The sequence below is a fragment of the Balearica regulorum genome, chromosome 9, assembly GCF_011004875.1.
Source record: "Balearica regulorum gibbericeps isolate bBalReg1 chromosome 9, bBalReg1.pri, whole genome shotgun sequence".
NCBI classification, from domain to species: Eukaryota; Metazoa; Chordata; class Aves; order Gruiformes; family Gruidae; genus Balearica; species Balearica regulorum.
Genome location: NC_046192.1, coordinates 4473093 through 4498073, shown reverse-complemented (window position 1 = coordinate 4498073; position 24981 = coordinate 4473093). Strand labels below are relative to the sequence as shown.

General features: G+C 39.1%; 1 protein-coding gene across 2 annotated transcripts; it reads right to left on the bottom strand.

Moving 5' to 3' along the window:
- Positions 1 to 762: 762 nt before the first annotated feature.
- Positions 763 to 24711, bottom strand: FAM168B (family with sequence similarity 168 member B). Of its 2 annotated transcripts, none has more exons than XM_075760910.1 (7): positions 24462 to 24711; positions 17586 to 17666; positions 14094 to 14177; positions 9727 to 9869; positions 8590 to 8767; positions 7310 to 7439; positions 763 to 5949 (listed from the first exon to the last, which is right to left on the bottom strand). In XM_075760910.1, exons 2-6 carry the CDS (start codon positions 17653 to 17655, stop codon positions 7327 to 7329), a joined length of 588 nt encoding a protein of 195 aa, XP_075617025.1. In that variant the 5' UTR covers positions 17656 to 17666; positions 24462 to 24711; the 3' UTR covers positions 763 to 5949; positions 7310 to 7326. The 2 variants fall into 2 exon arrangements, with proteins under 2 accessions (XP_075617025.1, XP_075617026.1); XM_075760911.1 differs by lacking the exon at positions 24462 to 24711 and adding an exon at positions 24078 to 24099.
- Positions 24712 to 24981: the final 270 nt, after the last annotated feature.

The window sequence follows — 24981 nt, the reverse complement described above, 5'->3', positions numbered from 1 at the left end:
CAAAAATTAACACCCAAAACACAACACCTGTGGCAATAATCTCAAGAACCAAATGCTATTTCTGCAGATTGATGCAATTACTGAAATTATACCTTCCTCTTCCACATGTGTTGCTTTTCACAGGAACGTTACCAGGTAAGTTATTGTTATTTTTGAAGACCTACAATAAATGAAAATAGCCGGTTAGTTCAAGCAGTGTAATTCTGCCCCCCCCACCCCCAATACCTACTTCCATTTTAACATCAGTGTCATTTACAGCCACCCACACACTAAAGAAATAGGATAATCACCCACACCTCACACCTACTTAATTCTTTTCCTTCTGGGGAACACTCAAGACACTGATTTGTAACAGCTTTCTGCTCAAGGCCTGTCACCTCTGAAACAGCATTGATTCGGTATCAAGTAAACGCTAAAGCATTGTGAAATTTTACATCTGTTCCATTTTCCTTGTTTTAAGCTATAAAATCAAGTAATAAAACCCACAAAGCCCAGGAAATGCCTTGAAAGGGAACGAGGCAAGGTTGCACTATCTTTACCATACTCACAGGCAGGGCAGCTTAGAGCAGCTTATTCCCAATGGGAAGCCTTTACTAATTCTGTTTGGTTAGCCATTAAGAAACCAATTTAAATGTTTTGCTTTGCCTTCCATCAGTCACCAGGTTTCCTTAGCTTAAAGGAGTTTAAACATACCATACTGCTATCCAGCCACAGAATCTTTTCTACAAGTATATCACCAAAGACAGTAGGAAAAAACCACAATAAGCAACACAAGTCAATCTTTATTGAAAACTGAAGTATTAATACATAACAATTCTTGTTACAATAAACGTGCTTTTAAGAATTTAAATCTGAGCTCATCTACTCATTGAATTGCATAAAAAATAAAAAAGTATGAATTTTCACAATTGAACTGGCTCAGAATGGAATCTCCACTCTTTGTGTTGATGTGATAGTTCAATGCAGGAGTAAGTGATGCCTTAAAACTTATTCTGGAAGACAACATTGACCTAAACTTAAAAAAAGTACCAATACAACTGTTCGTAAGACAGTTTTAAAAAAAGTCATAAAAAGGAAACCTGTGTCTATTTCATAACAAACATGGAGAACTATTACTGGGGCCTCTTGTACTTCCATTGCATGCACCCACTTTTTCAAATCTTAGACAGGAGGGCAGCCAATAATAGCATTACAATAAAAAAAAAATCCACTAACAAATCCATTCTACTTAAAACAAGTCTGTACAGCAGCCAGCTAAGAAAGCTTTCCCAGTTTGCCTGCTAAGTGCCCAAAAGTCACAACAGTTTAGAAAAGTCATGTTTACTTTCTTGATGTTGAAACTTCAGAGCCCATAAATTGTTTAGAATATTTTTTTAATCACAAATGGACCCTTACTACCTGTGGAATTCAGATGTTTCAGTGTTATAGTCAACCCACACAAGACAAGGTTTCCTTGTCCCCAGATAAGCACTGTTCCTCTTCCCTCTCTTCGGTCTACAACACGCACCTTATTTTTCTCTCAACACCCCCCAAACAGAGGTGTACACAGCCTGCTGAAGGCGTCCTCACTACTTCAGAGGAGATCTCAGAATGAACTCGATTCTTGGCGAGGCTTTATGCACAACACTATCCTAACTTTGCTGCGGTTGTTCTTGTTAATTGGCATTCTACCTCATTAAATCTGAAGGTCTCTGCAGGAAGCTTAGAGTTGATAAAATACAGGATTAGAAAGCTGACACTTGTTAGTAAGAACAATCTAAATGAGCTTAAATCTGTGTCTTTTGAAGAGATGTTCACAGTGTGACACAGGACTGACGGATTGCTTGTGATCCGCAGCGCACACCAAGGTCGGCCAGTGACACCTGCTGGAGAAGGCTGGACAGGGATCCTGCCTGTTCCCTACCCGCTACCGCACAAACCACATCCTGTGCAACTGCGAGTTACCACGCAACAACCACAGCATCCGTCCTCTTCCCCACAAGTTCCAGCGGAAGCACGGCTATTGTTCATGTTCCTAAGATGGAAGGTTTCACACACATGGTATTTACTACTCTCTGGTATGAGTTTAGGCCTAGAGTTAAGTAGTGATATTGGATCACTGTGCTCACCTATTCAAGGAAAAGTATGTTCTAAACCCAAATGAATGTGTATAATACTGTGCTTAAGCACCGGGGAGTGATTCCAAGTCAATTCTGACCATCTCTTGCTCAGACACCTTGGCCTTACTACCCAAGTAGCAGTGAAGCCAGAATGCTCCACGAGGAGTAGTCAACATTGAGTACCCTGGTAAACAACTCTGTACCATGAACTATTCTCAGACAACACTAAGACATGGTGGTACTTACATGGTGGTGGTGTTTTGTGTTGGTTTTTTTCACTGGATGAAGCAATACAAGGAAGGACTTCAACTACAATAAATGATTTTTTTTTTTTCATCTACCACTGCATCTAACCATTTAACTTGCATAGTACACTCAAAAAGAAGCTTTCTTGAACAGCATTCCTGCACGTCTCCTGGAAACTTCAAACAGGAGATGGTTACAACAAGCATAAGCAAGATCTAGTAGTAGGTTCTCTGGTTTCCTTCCTAGTGTTTCATTAATAACCACCACACTACTGACTAAGGCTACACGTTTTTGGTGCCAATTATTAGCCATTTTTCTTTTGCTGCTGCTACATTTAAAAGACACTTTCATCAGTTGACATAGGGAATACCTCAGTTTTTTAAAAATACTTTATCTAAACTCAACACTTGAAATTTGAATTTTAAAAAAAAAAAATCATCTTTCTTGGACTTCTCTTTGTTATTGCTGCAACAGTTATTTTCAGTTCCAGGTTTAAAGTAGTACTTTTTTTAATCATATAAAGCTGCCATAAAAGTTTTTTGTTTGGTTGGTTTTTTTGTTGGTTTTTTTTTTTTTTTAAAGAGAAGCTTGATCTGAAATGTCTCTACCACACTAGCGCTTTTCATTTGCTGAGGAGCTCTAGTGCAAACACATACTGCGTATTTATTTATAAAGGAATTCTAAATAGGGAATGTTATATAAAAAGCAGGAGAGAATGTTTCATAAGACCCTCACTGTGTAAACGCCTATTTAATGATGTACAGTTTCCCCCACCGCAGTTTTATATCCATGCTTTCTACTATTTGCAACAAAATACCATTAAGATAGTTATATATACACATATTCCCCCCGTCCCCCTGCGCTGTGCTTTTGGTTACTTTCCATATCAACTACTGGAGACATGCTCCACCCTCCCAGTAGATTATAATTGATCAAAACTGGAAGGTGTAGTACCTTTTAAAAAAGGTACAGTTTCCCCCTCGTGGATGAATCCCATAATGCAACTTAGAAAAAAAGTGCTCAAGTAAGTGAGACTGCCTAAATGTTCTGCAATATTTTACAGAGACCAATTCCAAGATGACATTTAGGAATCTGAAGTTAGAGCAAATATATAGGAAGTTATATTCATTCCTTAACTATTCATCTATTGCAGCATTCATGAAAAGTTCTCTCCTATGATTTTCAAAGCTTTAGTTTATTGGGTAGTAAGACGGGAGACAGCAAAGCTTTGAGCTTGTTTTTTATAGCTTCTCCCCAATATAGCACTGTTTCATACCTCAGCTCTGTTAAAATCATGCTAAGACAACAAAATGTCCCTCTCTAGTAGCTAAAATGGAGAAATGGCCTGTATTAATGTTCACTGTACTCTCTGGCACACCTGACTAATCAAAGCTGCAAATCTACTACACAAATGGAATTCTTAAACAGACTTGAACAAAGCAGTACAGATTCAAATCAATTTTTCTGGGGTAATTTTCTGCTCCATATAAAAACATATGGAAATCCCTAAGCTGCAGTAAGTGCTCATGAGTAAGGTTTAAAGTACTTATTCCAACAACATAGGTATATCCAAAGCATTAGAAATAAGGGGGCCATCCACTGACAGTGATTCATGCAAAATAAGCCTAAACTTTATTTTTAAAATTAAAAAAAAAAAAAAGGGGAAGTACAAAATATGGAGAGTGCTTACTGTAAAAAATAAAGTTACTGAAGGCTCCAACCACCAACGAGTTATGAAGGTACATAAGCCTCCCACCAGGACAGAGTACTGGAATGGCAGCATTCGATCAGCACTGATGCTATCCTGAAGTAGCTGCCGAATCTGTATAGGAGCAGAACACCCCAAAACAAAGCGTAACTAGATACACAACTGAAATTTACTTCTGAATGGAAGTTAACCTACAAGAACAATACAGCCTGATATACCTTGGTGTAAACGCTTAAAAGGGAACAACATTTTATAACCATTTACTGCATAATTTATTGCAGGCAGAATGTATCAAAAAAAAAAAGAAAATTGCATCTTTCTGGAATCGTAAGTCAAGCAGGTTTAAGAAAAACCTTGATTTTATGTGCAATATTCAAATTTAAAAATTTAAAATCTCCCCCATAACAATTTTGGTATACAAATGGGTTCTAAGGCTAGCCCTTTATCCCCACAGCATTTGCTTTGAGGTACTTTTTTAAAATTGAAGTTGCAAGAAAGAATATCAGAAATCACTCATTGCAATGAAATGCTAATCTGCAGTCAGTCTTACTTTACGTGCTTCCAAGTGCAATTTAGGAAGTAAAAAAAACCCCAAAACCTAAGAAAACACATCGAAATGCTGTAACCAACAAATGGCTCCTACTTCAATTACAAATATTTTCAGGAGAAAAAAAAACAAAACAAAAAACAACAGCTATTTGAAACCTCTATATTCTGGCAGCCCTACTACAGCATCTCCATAGTCCATACTGCAAGTAGCTAATAAAGAAATTGTGTTAAAATTATTTGTTCCCCTTTAACATACTCATCAGGCACACAAGCTTTCCTCAGAGTAATATGCAGCTGAACTCCTCCTGTTCGTTGTACAAAGCCCTAACATTTCTTAAGTTTCAGGAAAGCAAGCTGGATCAACTGCACATACGTTTTCAACTGACTACAACATTCTTTAGGAAAAACAGCACGAATTTCCTGAACTGAGAACTAAAACAAAGTGTTTCTCTATCAGTCTGTGTGGCAGTCTCACTTTGACACATCTTGCATCATATGGAAGATTAGTACTGGATATGTATCTCCCCAGGACATGCAGTTCATTACGCAGGTGATGTCACCTCCTACTATTCCTAAGAGCCAGTTTTGCCTCAAGGAAGTTTGCATTATTTACTGGCACACACGGCATTACCTTTGTCATTTCATTCTGATCCTTAAGAACATCTGTGTAACACTGAATCCGTATAATGAAAATGAAAAGGTATGAAGTAAACTAATTGTGTGTGGGATTTCTACAGCTTGTCTGACTCATTTTCCAGTCACTCCAATTTAGTAGTTGAATTGGAAAAGAACACATCACTTAAATAAAAGTATGCCCCTTTTAAACTGGCAACTCCATCAACCTGAAAAAGGCTGAAGCACTTATCTAATGTATATTATGGTATTCTATAAAGAAACTCACTTTCATGATTCTACCTTTTAAGACCCTGCATACATTACAACAGTGCATTAGTGATACAAGTTGTAAAATACTTTTCGGTTCCTTTGGATTTGCATATGATGGTTTTTGCATCAGTCACTGCAGGTAGATTGAGCAAGCTTTGTTTTTGTGTTTTAACATGCATTCAACTAGATATGGATCAGAATAAATTTATACTCCCTTTTTATCATTATAATTAGCTAAAAAATTGCAAGACAGTCCACAAAACAGGATTTGCTTTAAGACTAACTGCTGGAGTTCCAAGATGTAAGATATGCAGCACTGGAAAATCTTCAGTGATCAGGAATTAGTAGTGTTTAGCCAAGTGTTGAAAGCATTCAGAAGAAAAGTCCTGGTAGGAGGCATGAGGGCTTCAGCACCAACTTTTAAACCTCAATTTCTTGATTGCATATCTCCCATCTTCAAACCTACGTTAGAGGGGGAGAAAAAGTAGGAAATATTCTCAATTACATGAAATACTGTTTGAGTGTGGCAGAACATTCTACTGTTGCATGCACTACATTGATATGCACATGCAACAGATGTTAAGCATTATATAATGCTATCCTAGCACTTATCCAGTCAACTGAAGTCTACAGGTTTCTGGGTTAAGAATTCCCTACATTGATTTTCTCCTGTCATGTCCATTCCACCTTTCTGTCACCACTAGTGGTTTTGTCTTAAGTAGAAGATGCAATATTAAATGGTATTTTATGCCAAATTTAATTATCAGCAGTCATGAATTTAGTCAAAGCAAAACTCTCATTTTTTCCTACTCATGTAATATGATACTCTTGGATGAAATATGTGAAACACTTCAGATCTGCAGACTGATATGTAGCATCAGAGCAAAATGAGAAATGGCTGTTGCATTATTAACTCAAGGGGAATACAGTCACCTGTAATCACAGAACTCTAGCCTCCTAACTGCTGAAACAGAAATCCAGAGAAAGTTAAAACAAAGTTAACCTTTACATAAACTAAATGGACTAAAAGTGAAAATTTCTAGTTCAGTTGGTCTGACAAGTCCTTATTTGAATGAAGCTGTTCTCAATTTATGCCAAAAAAACAGAAACAGAAGTGAGGATCCCAAAAACATTAGGCTTTGTGTCAGTGTGACACGCATTACGCCTCCAAAATCCATCCCACCTTACAGCAGATTTCAAAGTTAAACCCCTTTTCTTGAAACCTATGATCTAAATCTTGGTCCACAATAGAAACAATTTTTCCATGCTGACCACAAGAAGTATGAACTGAGACTTACCTCAAAAGCAGTAAATATATGAAATTAAGTCAAGGTTGTGTATTTGCTTTAGCAGCTTGTGAGAATGATTCATGCCTCAGAGCAAGGCAAAACACTTACCCTGTCTAGATATGTAGCCAATCAAAAATATGACTACGAAGTTACACGCATTGCTTCATTCAGGAATCACAGTACTGCTGAATTCAATAGTTACCCATAGAGTCAAAATACTGAATACATTTAGTCCCAGATATACTTTAATAAAGAAAACTTGAAGGCTCATTCTTTCATATTCAACAATCATGAACCATGAAAATGATTCATGATTTGTGAAGATATAGACCACTGAAGAAGTCACATTAGGCTTCTTTCCTTTGCAGGGAACAGCTATTACATAAGCAATAATTCTTGTGTATTCTTACTCAATTAGAATACTACAGAACTACCCCAGACTGCTTACCTTCTGAAAAATCTCCCTGGAAGAACCTGCAATGCTGTCGTTTACAAGAAAGATTAACTGCTTTCAATCTAAATTGGTAACTTACACTGACCGCCAGGATGATCACCACTGTGGGGGCACATAACTATAGGTTGGCGTTCCTGGAGCCCGATATGTGGGCATAGTAACTGGATGAGGGGCTACTGGAGTTGGGGAATGAGTTGTCAACAAAGTACCTAGGATGAAGAGAACATTATTTTTTTTTTTTCAGTAAGCACAAATTATAGTACAGAGAAAAAAAAAGGGGGGGGGGAGAAGGAGGAGAGATAATTTTAAAAACAATTACAGCTTGCTCATGTTCCAATTTAAAATTATCAGTATCATTTTGCACTCCATCCCCAATCTTCCTTCACACATTTATGCAAGGGGATCATTTTGATGTTTAGTCCAATGCACACAAAAATACTCACTACTCAACCTCTAGCAGAAACCCTGCAACATAAGCATTATTCACTGCAAAACTTTTTCCCACAGCAGGCTTTACATGCCATAAGAATATCTGATGGTACAGATAACTTGACTGATAAATCAGAATAAATTAGTTCTTGTTTGCATTATTACAGATAGGTTTTTAAAGACTAAGGGGCTTCAGAAACAAACAGTCTGAGATAGCAGAAACTTAAGTCTTACTTTATAGCACTTTGCAGAAACAGTAACAGACACTTAGGATAAGATTGCCCATGTACAAAACTCCGATGTTAGCTCGGTTTATGACACACAACTTCTCTAGTTTTGAGATTCCGCAAAGTAAATGATAGATTTGACAAGATAAAAACCACCATCTGAATACTAGTACATAGCTCTTGGTTTTTAGATTATTGAGCGCCTTTTGAGTGAACGTGGACATTTTTTCATGAGTTAACACCCACTGAGTAACAAAGCATGACACGCCCCTCAGTAAACACCATGTTTTCCTCAGTCATACGAGGTGGTGGTTTTCAACTAGACATAAAGAAATGTATTGAGAAGAGGAAGTCAGACTCTTGACACTGGTAAGATGAGAAGCAAAGGAAGCAAGCGTGAGTGAAATTCCATATGGATATAAATAAAAACTATTTTACCATAATACTAATATGTGAAGAGAGGATGCAATATCTCCATACTTAGAGGTGATCAAAATACCCCTGAAAAAGTAGTCAACCCAATCTAGCTGGACCCACTTTGAAGACAGTGGGTTAGGTTACCTAAAGAAGTCCCTTTAATCTAAACAATTTTATGATTCTGCCAAGTACACCTCTGGCATCACATTCTGTAATGCACCTGTGTTCTGTCTTGAACTGAAAGGAGAGCTTCATCAAGAGAACATGAGGTTGTAAGTTCACATACCTGCTGACATTGCCATAGTAGTCCCAGCCACCATCCCCATAGTCACACCGTTTCCTCTTGGTGGTGGAATTGGAGCAGGATACATAGTTGCTGGCATGCCGTTAGGCTGCACAACTGTGGTGTGGTGAATTACGTGGGGTGGTGCTGCATATAAAGGCTGTGTGTAGTAAGTGCCTTGCTGTTAGAGGGGAAAAAAGTAAATTAAGTAATTACAGTGTATCTGGCAGGGAAGATAAATAGGGTCTTCTTTCACTAATGTATCATAAAATAAAAGCATTATTCTAAAGATGCAATGTATTTACAAAGCAGAAGCCAAAACATGTATTTCAGCTATTCCAATTGCGCTTCCCTAGCAAACTTTTTAACATTCAGCCCCTTTTTAAGGCATTTAGGATAACATTCAAAGCAGAGACCTTTGTAGAACTCCAATACCCACTGTACCTTAAGGGTACAGGGCTCATTCATCATTCATTCTCTTTGTTTCATATCTTTTCACATATGAGTCCACAACATAACTTCTCTCATTCTTTCACAAATTTTTATCCAGCTGCTTTTAGTTAAGGAACCAAAAGTTTTTGACAAATCCAAATACACTAAGCAGATGGGATAAACCTTGTTACACGCTTATTAATTCCCTTCTACTGCAGCATACACGCCAGGCAAGTTTCCTCTATGCAAAGAGGGCCAACTTTTCGCCAAAATATCATGTTTACTGAAGTGTGTTAATCCTGTCCTTTTTAATAGTTTTCAACAGTTTGCCTAGCACAAGACTTGATAGCTCCCTGAATCACAACAGAGGCTTCTTGAAATTAATGCAAGTTTATGACAATTTTTGACAAAATGAAATTTGGATGTGGTAGCTATAGCATCCAGCACACATTTTTGAAACTACTGAATCTAGTGTCTCTTCAAAGACCGAACATATTATCAGTAAGCACAGAGTAACTGTCATGTGAGAGAGAATGTAAAAGTACACACACACACACTCTGTAATCACTGTATTAAGAATTCTTACTGTAGGCAGCTGAAAATTCTCAATCCATGAAGAAATAAATGTGATGTAAAGTTAAGAGTTCAAGCAGATACTACAAGGTAAAATACTATCCAAACAGGCAGGTTTTTTGTTTTGATCATTACCTGTGCATATGGATTCTGCTGTGGATAGGCACTTCGAACTGGGTACACAGCAGTCTGGTAGGGATTCGGTGACGAAGAATATGGTGGCACTGCTCCACTAGTGGGTGAACAAGATACTTTATATGGGGTGCCTGGTGTATAACCTGAAACAAAGGTAAATCTGCATTAAAAACATGAAAAACAAGTGTCAGTAGACTGCTTTCCAAAGTCAGGGGTAACAATTTTCTTCACTTCCAAATTCCTTAATCTTCCTGTGAGTACTTAGCAGGCTAGTCTCAATATCCAAGCGCAAGTTCTGTCATTTACATTACACTGATAACAGCCTGAAAATAGTATTTGACTGTGTCAACTAAGCATGAAAAGTTAGCTGCATTTTTGCACAATTTGCTTTTCAAATCTGTAGATACGGGATAAAAAACTGGATTTTGATTTTTGTAGTACTATCATTGAATACTTTGATTTGGCATATTAGGCAGCATTCCTACAAAGGAGGATTTGGCACATGTTAACATCAGCCCAGTTCTCAATGCACCCCAAATTGTACTAGCAAAACATAGTAACGGTTAACTAACCTGCAGTTACCTTCTGCAGAAGATGATACAGCACAAGAGTAACAATTGCAAAAGTCAGAATCGTGTAAGGAGCTCAAGACAGATTTTCAGAGAACAGAGGGGCACAATCTACAACCTCTACTTCAACTTATATTGGTTCATATTTGTTTTCTGGCATTTTCTGGCTAAAAAAAATATGAAAGGCTGTATCTTTAACACACAAGCACTGTAGAGGTCATCACAACTGCAAAATAGACTTCAAAGGCACTTAAATATCTTTAAATCTTCTTTTTGTGTATTACATACATAGACATACCCTTAATCATCACTTAAGAATTATTTTTATACATTACAGTAAGACTTCAGATGCCATCAGAAGGAATTTTGCATTCCTATTACAAGGTCCTCAAAAATCAGTCTGCCTTATAAATGTTGGGAACTGTTCAATTTTTACAGGGATAAGTAGCAACTGCTGGCTCAGACCCTGCCTGAAGACAGTTCTTCCATAATTTCTCCAGCCCTCATCAGACAAGGTCTCAGGTTAACAGAACAAGGGCTTGATGAGGCATGGAGATCTATGAAAAGCACCATGGCTGCTGCATGCTACACTCCCAAGCTTATACTATGGCTGAATTACCAGAGTGGGAATACAAATACCTTAGCAGCAGCATCCACCAGTAATGACATTTAGGGTAATAAACAACAGGCACGACCTATTCAGGAGAAAGCATCAAGGCCCTAGCCTGTGCTATGCTGAGAAGATCTTGGGTCTCATACAAGTCCACCACGCTAGGAGACACAACATCCACAGATATGATTTCCATTTTGTTGGAATTGTACACACTAGTAGTGGGGCAACACAAGGAAGAAAAAACACTTGGTAATTATAGAAAAAATGAGAATATCAGAATAGATATTAGATTGACTTTAAAGACTGTCTAGAATGTGCTGACTTCAATACAGAGAACAGATCTGAAGCCATATAGCTGAGAGAACACTGGCATTTGTTTTGTGAAAAATCAGTCTGTGCAGACAGCATGATGACAGATGACCTTCATTCTTTTTGCAGAACTCTGAGTTTCCAATTTCATTCCACCTTTCAAACTGAAAATTTTTATGTTAATGAAGAAAGAGGTTTACTGTGTTTTTCTTTTTTTTTTTTAAATTAAATAGAATCTATCACCTTTAGAGACACTAAAGAAAGCTACCACAGCACCTACTCTGAACACTTTAGTTAGCCTAGGTACTTGATGAAGAGAGCACGCTGAGGAAGAACTTATATTTCTAGTATGGGGAGCTATTTGTGTTGAAAAAGCTACAAAATGCTGAACACAATGCATCACTAAACTACAACTATGTCCTCAGTCAAGCCTGCTGTCATTCTAAAAACCCACTGATAGAGCTGTACAGGCAATTTAACTTTCATTCTTGCAAAGTGGTACATCTGTACAAGAGGTATTCTGCCTTCCCATTTAATTTTTTTCTCCCTTGCAGGGAGCAAAGACCTTAAAAATAAACTACACGGTTATTCAAAACCACAGAAATTTAAGAATAATACCTGTAAAAAGGTACCCTTTCTGAACAGTAGTGGCATGGCACATTCAAATACTGCTGCATGATGCGAACTTACAAAAGCTTTGATTCTACAAACAAGCAGTTACATCAGAAAAGTTAGAAAAACAAAAATATAAAAAGTCCCAGCTGTACAAAAGACAAAGGAATGATGAAGTACTTCAAGCTGTTATCTGCCTGAATTAGAAGATCTGGACATTTTGAACTTTAGTTCATAGCTTAAAGAGTAGTTAAAAATTAAACCTATTTTTAGTTCTGAAATGAAAGTTTATTTTCTATTCAACAGCAATAAACACTCAAATAGTATTAGCTTTAAAAATATTCGAAGATGGTATACAACTTCTATAAGTCTTTATTCCTTTTTCACTCAAAAATAAAAAATGTCTTACTCTAACTTTGTTATATAGCATGAGATATATTCCAAGATTAATCAATGCAAACTAATCTTACAACACAATTAAGTCTAACAAGTCAAGAATCTTCCCCAGAAACCACAACCTTAAATTACAATAACTGACACAGAGGAAAAAACCCCATCAAATGGATAAAAACCATCAGTCTCGTGATTTGGTAAGTTGATTACATGCAGCTTATCTTCATTTTCCTGCAGGAGGATTTGCAAACTCCAACCAGTAATAAGACTGGAACTACCTCTCAGCTATCTGATCCTAGGATCAAAAACTACAGCTACTGCTCAGCACAGCTGCAGAATGCTGCTGATATATACAATGGAGCACAGAAGGCAGAGACCCATCACTAAGGTAATCTCAACTGTGACACTGAACGGCCTATTAGTAATACAAGCCAACAATAAAAACCCACATAGGATTTTGATTCCTGTGCTAAGAATTATACCCCTGATGGGAACTGCTCTCCCTTGAACATCATTCAGAGTTCTTAAGCAATCAAGTGCAAATGCAAGCACTTATCCCTAGATAAGACACTTGCACAGAAGCAATACCCCATCCAAAGGATAGATTTATTTATTTATTTTCTGGAACTTTTAACATACAACTGTTTCTCTACCTTAAATTCAAGACCGAAGACAAGCCAAAATCAGTTCTGCACTTGCTAGGCCTCTAAGCAGCAAACTGTCCAGAGACACAGGTTGTACCCACTGGAATACTCTACAGTTCCAAGGAAAGCTACACAGCTACACACTTTTAACAGGTTCTGCAGGCAAACATTTCAGATGACTTACTCTCTCATCTCAGTAACTGCTGCCATACCCTGTCAAGGGTCTCCTAGTAGTTACCGAAATGCCATACATTACATTATTGAACTTCAGTACTGCAAGCAGGCTTCCACAACATAAGCTTCTTAATTTCAAGCAGCATCTTTTCCTACCCCTAGAAGTTACCCAAAGGGCATTCGGGGACAAATTTGGTTACGTGCCATGTGTATCTCTGAAAAACTGGCATAATACATGCAAGTGAAAGAGTTCCTGAGGATGGCCCAGCTCTACATTAACAAAGCAGTGCAAGGCATTGCTTGGTATGCAAAATAACCACAGGGAGAACGCTGTTCTATCAGATGTACATTCCTGGTTTAAGCAGAAATTAAACACTACCAGTTTCTGTTTTGTTTCAAGCATTAACACATCAAAATCATCTTCTATTAGTGAAAGCAGAACTATATGAAAACAACTTAGGGAAGTGCTTTGGTTTCTCTTGTGTCTGATCTTCCATCGCTCTTTTCCTAGGCTCATCACATTCCCTTTCTCTTAAATGACAAGCATGCAAGCACAGTTACCTAAATCCCCCCACAGTATCCACTATGGACAAAACAGTTTCACCCAGCAACCAGGCCTTCCAGACAATTAGTTCACGCAAGGCAATTTTAAGGGCAAAGAAAGAAGGCAGCAAGCTGAACTTGGAAAGATAAAGTTTACGAAAAGGATGAAAAAGAATAATTTTGAAGACAACAGACAGAAGAAAAAACAGGAATTTAGAAAACAAGCAGTAGGATGCAAAGCAAGCAGAATCACAAAGGAAGCAGTGAAGGGAAACACAATGCAATCCTCAAGTATCAGCCTGAAATACAGAAACAACAGCTAAAAACTCAGCTTTTCCCTTCTCTGGAAGTGAAAGCAGTTATGACTTAGGACAAGATTATACTAATTTCAATTTATCAGATGATTCCTTATGAGTCATATTCAGTTAGTCCCTACAGCTTTTCCTCTTTCTTGGTTCTAACAACTTCCAAACTCCAGGTTACTCTTTTGACAAAGCTATTTACACATACCTGTTTGGAAGGTAGGATTTGCTCCAGGATACATATTAGGGGAATAGGCAGGAGCAGCTGCTGCATAGCCCATTGGGAAGCCAGCTACAAGAAAGAATACATCAAAGTTATTTTCTAGACTGGCTGCACAGTCTAACCAGGCTTTACTCTCAAAGATTCTCGTTGTACATCTTTTAATTGAGATAAGCTAACAGATGGCCTTCAATCACACCTCCTCAACTAAAACACTGGGCTCCTCTGCTCCCAAACCACCTGAAACTGAATGCTAGATGAAGGGAACAGCTAAGGAGTCACGAGTACCCTTACATCCATGTTTCAGCAAATCTCGAAGCGGCCAAGTAACTCCTAAGTTAGTAGGACAACTAAGTTTTGTGCAACTATCCAACCCTCCTTCCCCCCCCCCCCCCAAGTTTTAATACCTGATGTACATAAAATATTTATCTGAAAAGGGACCTTTTGACAGATATAAGTCCCTAAAAGTCAGAGTGACTCTGACTCTCCAGATCAGAGATATCCCAAGTAGAGAGTACAAAGCAACCTCAGGTAGTCCAAAATGTGTGTTGCATTTGACACAGATTTGTTATTTCACTCAGGTATCAAACAAGCTCATCAGTTTCAGGCATGTACTCTGACGGTTAACACTTCTACGCCACAATAGAAGAGCTATTATGGCTGAACTAACATTGCGATATACTGGCCTCCAAGATAAGGCAAAAAACAGCATTAGCAAAAGCCACAGTTACTTGAAAGATATGAAGTTTCTTTAGATTATAATAAGTGACATTTCTGAATTAGTCATAGTTATTTATTCTTCCAGGAACTTATTTACATTATTCCAAACTGTAGAACTGAGTAATGTCTGTATTTAGAAAGACACAATTACTACCACATTTTGTTATCAACACAAAGATTTCAAGTTATCCAGATAAAAGGCAATTACTAGTTGCATATTCACTGTCAGGCTTAAAGCTGCTAGTTTTAAACTGCTATTCAAATTTGAAGGGTTTCCATTTTGCTATAAATCCCAGAGTCCTTAAGCAATTACTCTTAACAATAAAAATTCCTTAGCTCAGGACTACACGTGCTAACCCAGTTTTGTAAAGCACTCTGTAAACATATAAAGAGATATACACTGGGCACTACTATAGGTGGTCAGCATGGATAAGACTAAGAAAAGCATTAGGCTTAAAAATCAGAGGTAAAAATTAACATATCCAATTCATAACAACTTTTCAGAGTGTAAATAGCTATACATCTGCAACATTATTTATGCTGTATACATATTCAGTCCTCTCTTCTTCCTTCACAGGTTTAGCTCCACAGTAGAACACTCTGAGCTGCTCAAGAAACAAGTTGTTTATGAAAAACATAACTACAACAAGCTGTAGTTTTAACTTCTACACAGAACTTTCATCCATGTGAGAGCATTTGGATATTGATTCCTCACTACTGTAAACGCATCCAAAAACCTCAAAAAGGTGCAGTATAATATAAACAGCTATTAAATATGCAACAGCTTTAGAAACACAGTGCCTTTAAATAATACATTCCACCTAGTGATATGTTCATTACATTCTATTGCCATGCAACCCATGTAAACTCAACGATTCCGAATGGAGATTCTGTAGCTTTTAAATTAGGAGAGGCAAAGAAAGGAGACTTAGTCATGCAACAGTTTTTAAAAGAAATCCTAAAATGCAAGTCTACTTTTCATTTTAGAGAATGTGTTTTGTGTTTATCCCACAATCTTTAAGCCTGAACCAGGCAGGTGAGCAAACTATCTCTAACAGTATAACACTGTAGACCTTATTGACTAAGCTGAATTTAAGGGTCACAGTTGTGTAAACCGACTGCTGTAAGGAAGAATTTTGAGTGATTAACTTGTAGCATGACATTTAAGGCACTTCTATAACAATTCTACTTCAATTCCATATATTTTAGTAATGCTAATTTACAATCAAGTGAATACTGGCAAATATACAGTACTTACATAATTCAGTATGTAGTCTAATACGTGTAACAGTAGAATAAAAGATTAGAAGTTGTAATGTTGTTTAAACTGCTATTTATGAATCTACAATAGTCTATCTTTCTAAGTAAATTAAGGTACCACTTAGATTAGTATCAGCAAGAGCTTCAATGCAATGTGCAAATGGTTGTAAGTACAACTGAAACCCTGGTTAATATAAGTCTGTGTTTAGATAATGAATAGAGATAAAAGTACAAAGTTATATTTAAATAATTCATAATAATCTTTAAAGCAAAAGAAAGCCTTGAGAAAGCAATCTATTACTAACAGAAATAATTGTATTGTAACGGATATTAATTAGTAAACCACTGCGCTTGCCTTATTGTAAAATTACTGTAGTCCATATAACTAAGACAGTTACAGGGAAGAAAACCATCCTGTGGGACTTATGGTTACACAGCATCAGCTTTACAATTTATTACTGCACCATTTCAGTCACTCAGTAGACTTAAGAACATTGCAACATAGTTTGTGTTTTCCTCTTATAAATACTAAATTAAGTGTCTGAAAAGCAAAAATAAAAATTAGAAAGTGTATGAGACTATCAAGTCAACAGTAAATTCATTTATGCACCAGTATTTAGAAGAAGGAACAGAGAAAAGTGGAACAGGAAAACAGGAACTCCAGTACACTACCTAAGCTGAAAAAGAAATTTAGAACCTGTAAATACCAGTAGGGAAATACAGTAGAGCTACAAAGAATACAAACCAGTGATGGTACAGAATGATTTCTAGCTCCCACAGACACCAACTGAATCACATACATACCATCTGAGCTGAAAGACCCTTGAGCCTCTTCCCAGGACGGAATAATTCCCTTATCCCGCAGATATCAGAAAAAACACTGTATCAAGACATACTGCTTGAAATGCCTCATAGAGGCACACAGGCCTCCTCTTCTGCCTTTCTGTAAAGTTCTGTCCAAATCTAATTATTGTGTTGTCCAACTTCTGAACTACGGGGATACCAGAAATGAAGCGTGCTCACACACAGATTAGGAGATGAGGGGAAAAAAAACCCTGGTCAGAAACTTTAAGCCAAACAAGAAGCAGAGAAAGCAAAAAATACATTTAATTTCTGTTTTAAAAAAGTTTTGGCCTTTTTCTTGGTCCCATCTTTGATGCTCTGCTTTGGGCAATCATAAAACAGATAGCATGAACAAAAATTAGAGGATAGAAAGGTTATAAGCACCAGACAACTAGCAGCAGAAATAGAATGACTCCTCTTCATGTAGGGTGTAATTATTAGAGCTCCTAAAATAAGCTGCTTTTGGAAGAGATGCTGAAGTTAGAAATATAACAGAACAGCTAACATCACTCTTGAAATGTCACTTTTTTAAATTTAAAAAACCCACCCAAATCCCAAAATAGATTACCATACATGAAGCCATTCATAAGTGACTATTTCTTCTTGATTACAAAGATCAGTGTAAGTGAAACTCATTAAAGAAACAGAGTTACTTACCTGGATAACCAATTCCTTTGGCATTTGCATAGGGAACCCCAGAAGATCCAGGGCTATACACAGGATTCATGATTTCAGTGACTGAATCAGGGGGGAAGAAAAAAAAAAAGTATTTACTCAAGTAGAAGGAAAGCTTGAAATTTCAGCAACTAAAATGGAACTTCAAATGGGGGAAAGCGTATCGGAAAAAAATTTCACAGAGGAAAAAGCAGTAAGTCCACAACTCATCAACATTAAAACTGTAGCTACAGGCAAGAGAGTCACTGTGGAAGTTTCAAAGCATCACAACCCTCAATCAGCCAGAGAATGTCTCAGGAATGAAACATTCCCTGTTGTGGAGCATGCTTTCAAATATTTCCATCCGTAAGAGTGCCCCCACAATGTGCAAATCCATAATCCACTGCAGGAGTTCACATGTGTTGGACTTCATGTTATCTATCAATCACTAATCTTTCTACCACCTATCAATCTTGGCTTCTTCCCATTTCTTTCTTGAAGCATACAGCCAAGGGATGCAAATACTTACGGTCTATTACTACTGGCATTTCAAGCCTGGGATTCCGGACCTTTACCAGCACTAAATTCTTCCACTGTCAACAGCCCAAGTATTACAGAAGTAAGTGGAAAAAGACTTTCTGTATTAGACAGCTAGATAACATTTATTTGCTTACTTGCTGCTAAGTTCTTCAGAGCCTATGACAAGCTAAACAGTTGTGCCCAGTCTTCTGAATTACGTATTCACACACCAAAAAGGCACCAACAGCTAGCATCACTGGCAGGAATAAAACCAGAACCAGAAAGATATTGTATGTAAACACCAAGGAGAGCAAAATGGCACTGAATATGCTTCTCAAGGTTTTCTAGTACACCTATGTACTTCTAGGAATATAAATCACCATATCACACGCAAGCCATGTGCCTCTTACAAGAGTATTGTTCACAACTACTTTTCTGATATTTTAGAAAAATACCCACTTATTTTTACCCCAACATCTTCAGTCATCTGACTTTCTGCATATATTTACAGATTTACCACATCTCTTCCTGCAAGTGCCCATTTTTCACTAAAATACCCTCTGACGGCAAAGACAGGAGGGCACACTATGAAATGAGACTTTCTTATTAACTGTTAGTATCTGATATTTGAGTCACTTCCTCTTCTACACCTTGAGATACTGTCTTACTTAAACGAACAGTGTGTTAAGCAGTTTAACATACTTTAACAGAATTTTGTAAATAAAGTTTATGAAGCAAAAAAAGAGATACAATTATGCATGCACTACTTCAGTTACAGAGTATGTTACGGCAGGAATCCGAGTTAAGTTTATCAGTATAGCTGCACTGATAAACCTACGTTAAGTGACTGTATAAAGCATAAGTAGCTTGCTTTTTAAAGTAACACTATAAACAGCTCTGTGCCAAGAGTTTTAGCAGCACCTAGTACAAAAAGAAGGAACCATTTGTGCAAAATTAGGAAATCAGAAAGTGCTGTCAAAGTTTATCATCAGGTTTCACAAAATCCTTAAACTCAATGTATTAGAATTACAAGATTCACCAGTTTCTTGGACTTTCCTACACACATTTAGCAATAACACTAACTTAAATAGAATTGCTTTTATTTTTTCCAGCTTCATACTTGATTACATATCAAGAAAACAGCATCCATTAAGAATGAGTTAAAAAAAAACAAAACCACCTGCATTTACATTGCTCAGTATGAAGAAAGTTCCCCAGAGTAGCATGTTCTAATCACCTGGTCAACATCAAAATAAGCCGTTTGAGAAAATCTCTTTGGAAATGTTCTACTGCAAACTAGTCGTCTTCAAATATAAAGCATTATTTTCCACCAAAGTCCCGTGAAGTTTTAGTAGCATTAACTCTGCTGTGCCATAACCAACATGCATATTTTGCTGGACTAGCATTTCACTGCAGCAAGACTCTTCTTTTCTCCCATCTTTCTTCTGTGTATCCTCCTAAGTAAGGACTCTGACTTCAAAACTTTCAGTCTGTTCCCTTAATATCTCTCTGCATTTCCTTCTCATTTGCATCTCTGCTCCTCTTTCAATGTTCATTTTGTCACGTTTTGTCTTTCAACTTAAAAAACCCCAGAACAGGTTCAAGCTTCCCTTCAGTCTCAGCATTTCCAAGTTGTGGGGTAAAAGTCTTAAGGGAGGTGGATACACCCTTCCACTCAAGTATAAACAGCACTCTCCCACACCCCCATATCCCTACAGATATGCTGCTTCTCCTTCCAGTCTCCACAGCAATTAGGAGGAAAGAAGACCCTGTAACCCTCTCACCATTCTGAATGGCAATGAGAAGACAGACAGAAAGAGGACTGGAAAACCAGCAAGAGTATTCTGTGAATTGGAAAACCAGCAAGAGTATTCTGTGAATATTGGGTAAAATATAACCACCCCACCCCCAACTATTAGAAGTATGAGTAGTCAATGATCCTAAAAGAACACAAGGTCATACATTAGCGGTGACTTTAACAGAAGCCATACAAAGCTGAAAAGGTACAGAAAATTAATATAAAAGGTCAGACAACTCAGACTTGATCTCAAAGGAAGTGCAGATTAACAGAAAGGAATTCTGCCTAAGCAGAGAAAAAAACCCAAAACCATCAAACTTATGGCACTGGGAGCCCGCAAGCTGACTCTCACTGGAAACAATGTCAACTTCCACTTCAAATGCACCCATACTTCGAAATTTGTGTGTGTACACACACATTAACTCAACTTTGGTTGAACAGGTATGTTCTTTCACCACTTCTTTCACACTCTAGCTTTCACCACTGAAATACAAGTAGAGATCCACCAGCCTACAAAAAGTGCTTATGGTTTTTGTATGCGGACAAAACTTCAGATTGCTTCTAATTAAAAATAATTATTTTCAGATCTTCTCTGAAGGATTCAACATTTCTAAGTATAATTATATAGTATTACCCAGTGGTTGCAATCATCCCACTCCTACCATAATTTTACTTGGAAGGGCATCTGTTATATTGAAATATGGAACCTTGTAGTCCACTTCCCTGTAATGCTTAAAGTCCACATCAAACGCTAGGGAAACTAGTATAAAGTGAACCCAAAGAATCGTGGCTTTCAACCTTTTTGTTGGCATCCCCTCCAAAGCATTCTCATGTTAATGTATATGTAAATAAGTGCCTACTGTGCATCATCTGTATATAAATTGCAGTCAACTGTAGATAAATTACAGTCAACTAATTCTTTCAGCTGAAATGAAGGCAATCACACTTATTAAAGATGCTCCGATTAAAGACTATGCAAGCATGCTTGGGAAGCTTAAATGCTTCACCCTTCTTTCTTGCCAAAGCCAAACAATCAAGCTCAGTTTTTATCAAACCTGTTAATTCTCATCTTCATACAGATACCAGGACAATCATCCTCCTCTTAAATCCACACTTCAGGAAGCTGAGCACAAAGGCCAACCACTGCTAATGCTGAAGGCCTAGCACTCCAAAATAGATACGCTTTTTCACATAGCTTTTCCTGCTATGTTTCCAGGATATTCTGTTTTTAAAAATCATTTTAAAAATATGCATGCAAAAAAAAAATCACAATTCAATGCAAATATTGTAAAAGAAACTGCACATTCCTTCATAATAGATATATTTTCTTATTATTTATTTTCAAGGTTATGCAGAAACGCTGTCAGAACAAGCTCTACCAAATGCCACTTTGTGATTATGAGAATTCCATCACAACAGTTGGGGAAGAATCTCCAAGTACCTTGCCTAAAGCACACTATTGTGGTCCACGAATGCTTTCATTCTTGGAACTTAAGCAAACTCACACTAAGTTGTTACAGTATTTAACACCTATCCATCCTGGAATACTTTTAGAATGCTGTTTGCTATGAAACTGTACAGCCGACCCAGTTTCTACTTACATGCAATTCCTTAACAAAGTTAATCACCATCTTAGTAATGTTCTACATTTTACCCATTTGATTTCCAGTTGAAACTTAACAGAAGTAAAATATAATTCCTAAATGCCTGGTAGTTTGTAATATAAAATAAAGTTATTTCCATTGCTAAGTAACAAAGAAAATAGCTCAGGACACTTCCACTCTTCAAATAACTGACAATGATTAAAGTCTCAGTTGCATCACTTTAAAAATTCAGCCACCAAAATAGGCCCTTTAATGCAAATCCTAGGCCAAGTAACAGGCACTTTTGTCATGATTACTTTAAAAAAACCCAGGGGGCTCACAACAAGCATTCAAGACTTCAAAGTCTAAAACAACACATCCTGTGCTGCACTGGTATTTGCAGGTAGCATGTACTTCATTTCTTCCCTTCACCCAAGGCCTCAAAAAAGGTCACTGAGTTTTACCAGAGAGTAAGTATTACCTCTGTTCAGCACAGGGCACTGGTTTATGGCAGTCCATGATTGAAGCCAGCTGGAATCAATGCTGACACAGCACTGCCATGCTTCTGGCAAGCAATCCCACTCCTGCGCTGGGACAGCACTGCAACTCTAACCCACCAGTGAGTTAGATCAGCTAAGGCAGTTGGCATAATTCTGGGTTTTGCTGGAGGTTTTGGGCAGAAGGTTGCTATGTTTTCTTCCTACCGGCTTGACAGAGCTGAGACACATCATCAAATGGCTAAGACAGCACCAGTTCCAATGCAAGGAAGGGGGCAGGACTGGATAGCTGCAGCACAGATTGAGGTTGCAGAACCACAGCCTGGAAAAGGACAATTAAAAACTTTGCCCTAAGTTCACAAATAAAAGTAAAATACAAAGCTGGAAACGTCATTCACATGCAAGTCTTCCTCCCCTGCTCGAGTTACAAGATGTTCTTGTCATAAAAGAGAAAGAATGAGACACCTGCAATCAGCCTTCTCTGTTTTGTGTGCATGCAAATTTTTTTTAAAGACTATAAAGGAATAAAGCAGTTTAGACTTTTTATTCCTTTCTAATGAATAAAATTCTCATCTGTAAGCCTTTTCTACTAGTGGTTTATTATGGTTTTTTTGGTGCTGAAATACACACACGTTAACACCAATGCCAGTTGTACCCAGTATCAGTAAGGACAGAGACAATATGAAAGACTCAACAGAATTAGTTCTATACATCGTTCAGAAAAAGAAAACCTATACCAGAAATTTAATACTAAGATCCTGCTTGTGAACCAACTTCATTTGTACATCAGTGGCATTGCTCTATTCTTCAAAAAAACAGAACATTGCCAAAATCTTTTTTCTATGAAAACCCCACTACCTACAGGAAGCTTAAACAAATGGCCCAGCATTTCTCAAAGCCTACAATTTCTGTTATTGCTACTTGCACGAGGGGATAAAAGTTGTCAGCTCCAATCCTTGCATCTCCTGCATAACTTTGAAATCGTGTATATTCCTATTTCAAAGAAGTGGAGTAGTGCAGCAAAATTGTCAGTTCCTCACGGTAAGAATCTTAGAAGCCTATCTATTGCCAAATTTAGGGGAAGTTAATCAGCTATGATAAACAGAAAAAAAAAGTCAAATTGGAAGAATAAAACTTCACTGCATGAACTTTTTAGTTAAATCCCAAAGCTCTGCTTCTTGGTAATTTTGTATCCTACAAAGCATTTCTTCCATCAAGTTCATTTTCAGTTTATTCCACACTCCTTTCTGAAATAAGATGAAACTGTCACGAGTTCCAAACTGAGACAGAATCTCCAGAAGACTCTTAATTCCTCCCACTTTTTAACCTGAAAGTTAAAGTGTGTAATTACTACCCCAAACATACAGGTTGGGAAGCATGTGTTATACAAGGATGGAAGTTTTACGACATTAACAATTACACGTCTTACAGCAAAATCACATTAGAACAGACAGTAAGTCTAGTCAAATTAGGTAACATGTACACTACTACTGAACATTTAAGAACAAATTAAGTTCAGTTCTTACACTGAGAGCTGCATACCTCCCCTTACTTAAAACCTAGCTTTTTACTTTTCAGAGAGCAGAGATCTGATCATTTGGCTGGTGTTTATGGTTTGGCTTCAAATGTTCTAGAAAAGCACTGAAAGCACTGCTTGCACCAGGCCTTTTTTCTTTTTGTCTCACAATTCCTCCTAGAAGCTACAGACAACTAAAGTTTTATTCCTTCCTCCAGCTCACAGATAAAAAGGGAACCGCACAGATGCACTATGCATGCAAGCTTACTGATACCATTTACTTGAAAATCCAACTAACCAATCCCCTCTGACACTACAGTGGATTTTATAGTGCTGTAACGCTGTACCGAATTTTTAAGAAGTTATCAACTGGACAACCTTCAGCCTCCATCAATAAACCAGCATTCAAACCCAACCTACTCCATAAAGGTAACCCGAGCTCCCGGCAGCGGCAGAAAGCAAAAGGGGACGAGACGCGGGCGGCCGCGGGCCCTGCCTACACCGGTGCGCGAGGTGGTTGGTAAGTGGCTCCCTCCTCAATGAGCCCATCACCTGCCACCGTTTAAAGGCCATTAGAGACACCTGTTCCGGAGAGCCCTCCAAGCCCCAAGCGACGCTGAAGGTTACTCGCTGCCCCGCCTGGCGGAGAGCGGCGCGCAGCTGCCCGCCGGGCCGCAGCGCTCTCCCTGGCATCATCCGCAGCGCTGCCCGCGCCACCGCGGCCGTGCTGAGGCCCGCCCCCCGCCAGGACCCGGGATGGCGCCGCCGCCGCCGCCGAAGTGGTCGCTCGGATAGCCGAGGGGGAGCCGCGAAGCGGCGCGGCCCGCCCCAGAGGCCGGCGGTGCAGGCCGCGGAGGAGGCGCCGGGCCCGGGCTCCCTTACATAACGGGCCCGGCGCGGCGGGGAGGAAGGAGCGGCTCCGGAAGCCGGCACCACCCGCGGCGGGCCTCGGCGCCTCACACTCACCGGGCTGCGGCGCTTCGTGGTGGCGGCCCGGCCGTCGCTGGCTGTCTCGCTGCGTGCGTGCGTGCGTCCGTCCGTCCGTCCGTACGCGGGTGCGGGAGGCGGCGGCGGGGCGGGGCGGCGGGCGGAGCCGGGCAGGCGCTGCCTTCGCGGGGAGCGGGGCGGGGGGGAGGGCAGTGGCCGCCGGGCGACTCCGGCTCCTCCGCGCCCGGCCGCACCGAACAACTGCGCACCGACCCAGCGGCCGACGTCACTTCCGCGGGGGAGGGGACGCGCGCACCTAGCCGAGGGGGCGGAAGCCGCTGTCACGTGCACGGAAGCCCGCGGGCGCTGCCCCCGCCCGCCGCCGCCAGGGATGGCGCTCAGCGAGTGGCGCGCAGCTGGCGGCGGCCCCGGGCCGGGCTAAGCAGTGGCGGAAGGGCAGAGGGAGCTAGCTCCTGGGGCGGGAAGCTCCTGGGGCGGGAAGCCCCCGGCCAGGGCTGCCCGGCGCGCGTTTCCTCTGGTGCTGCGGTCCCAGCTCCGG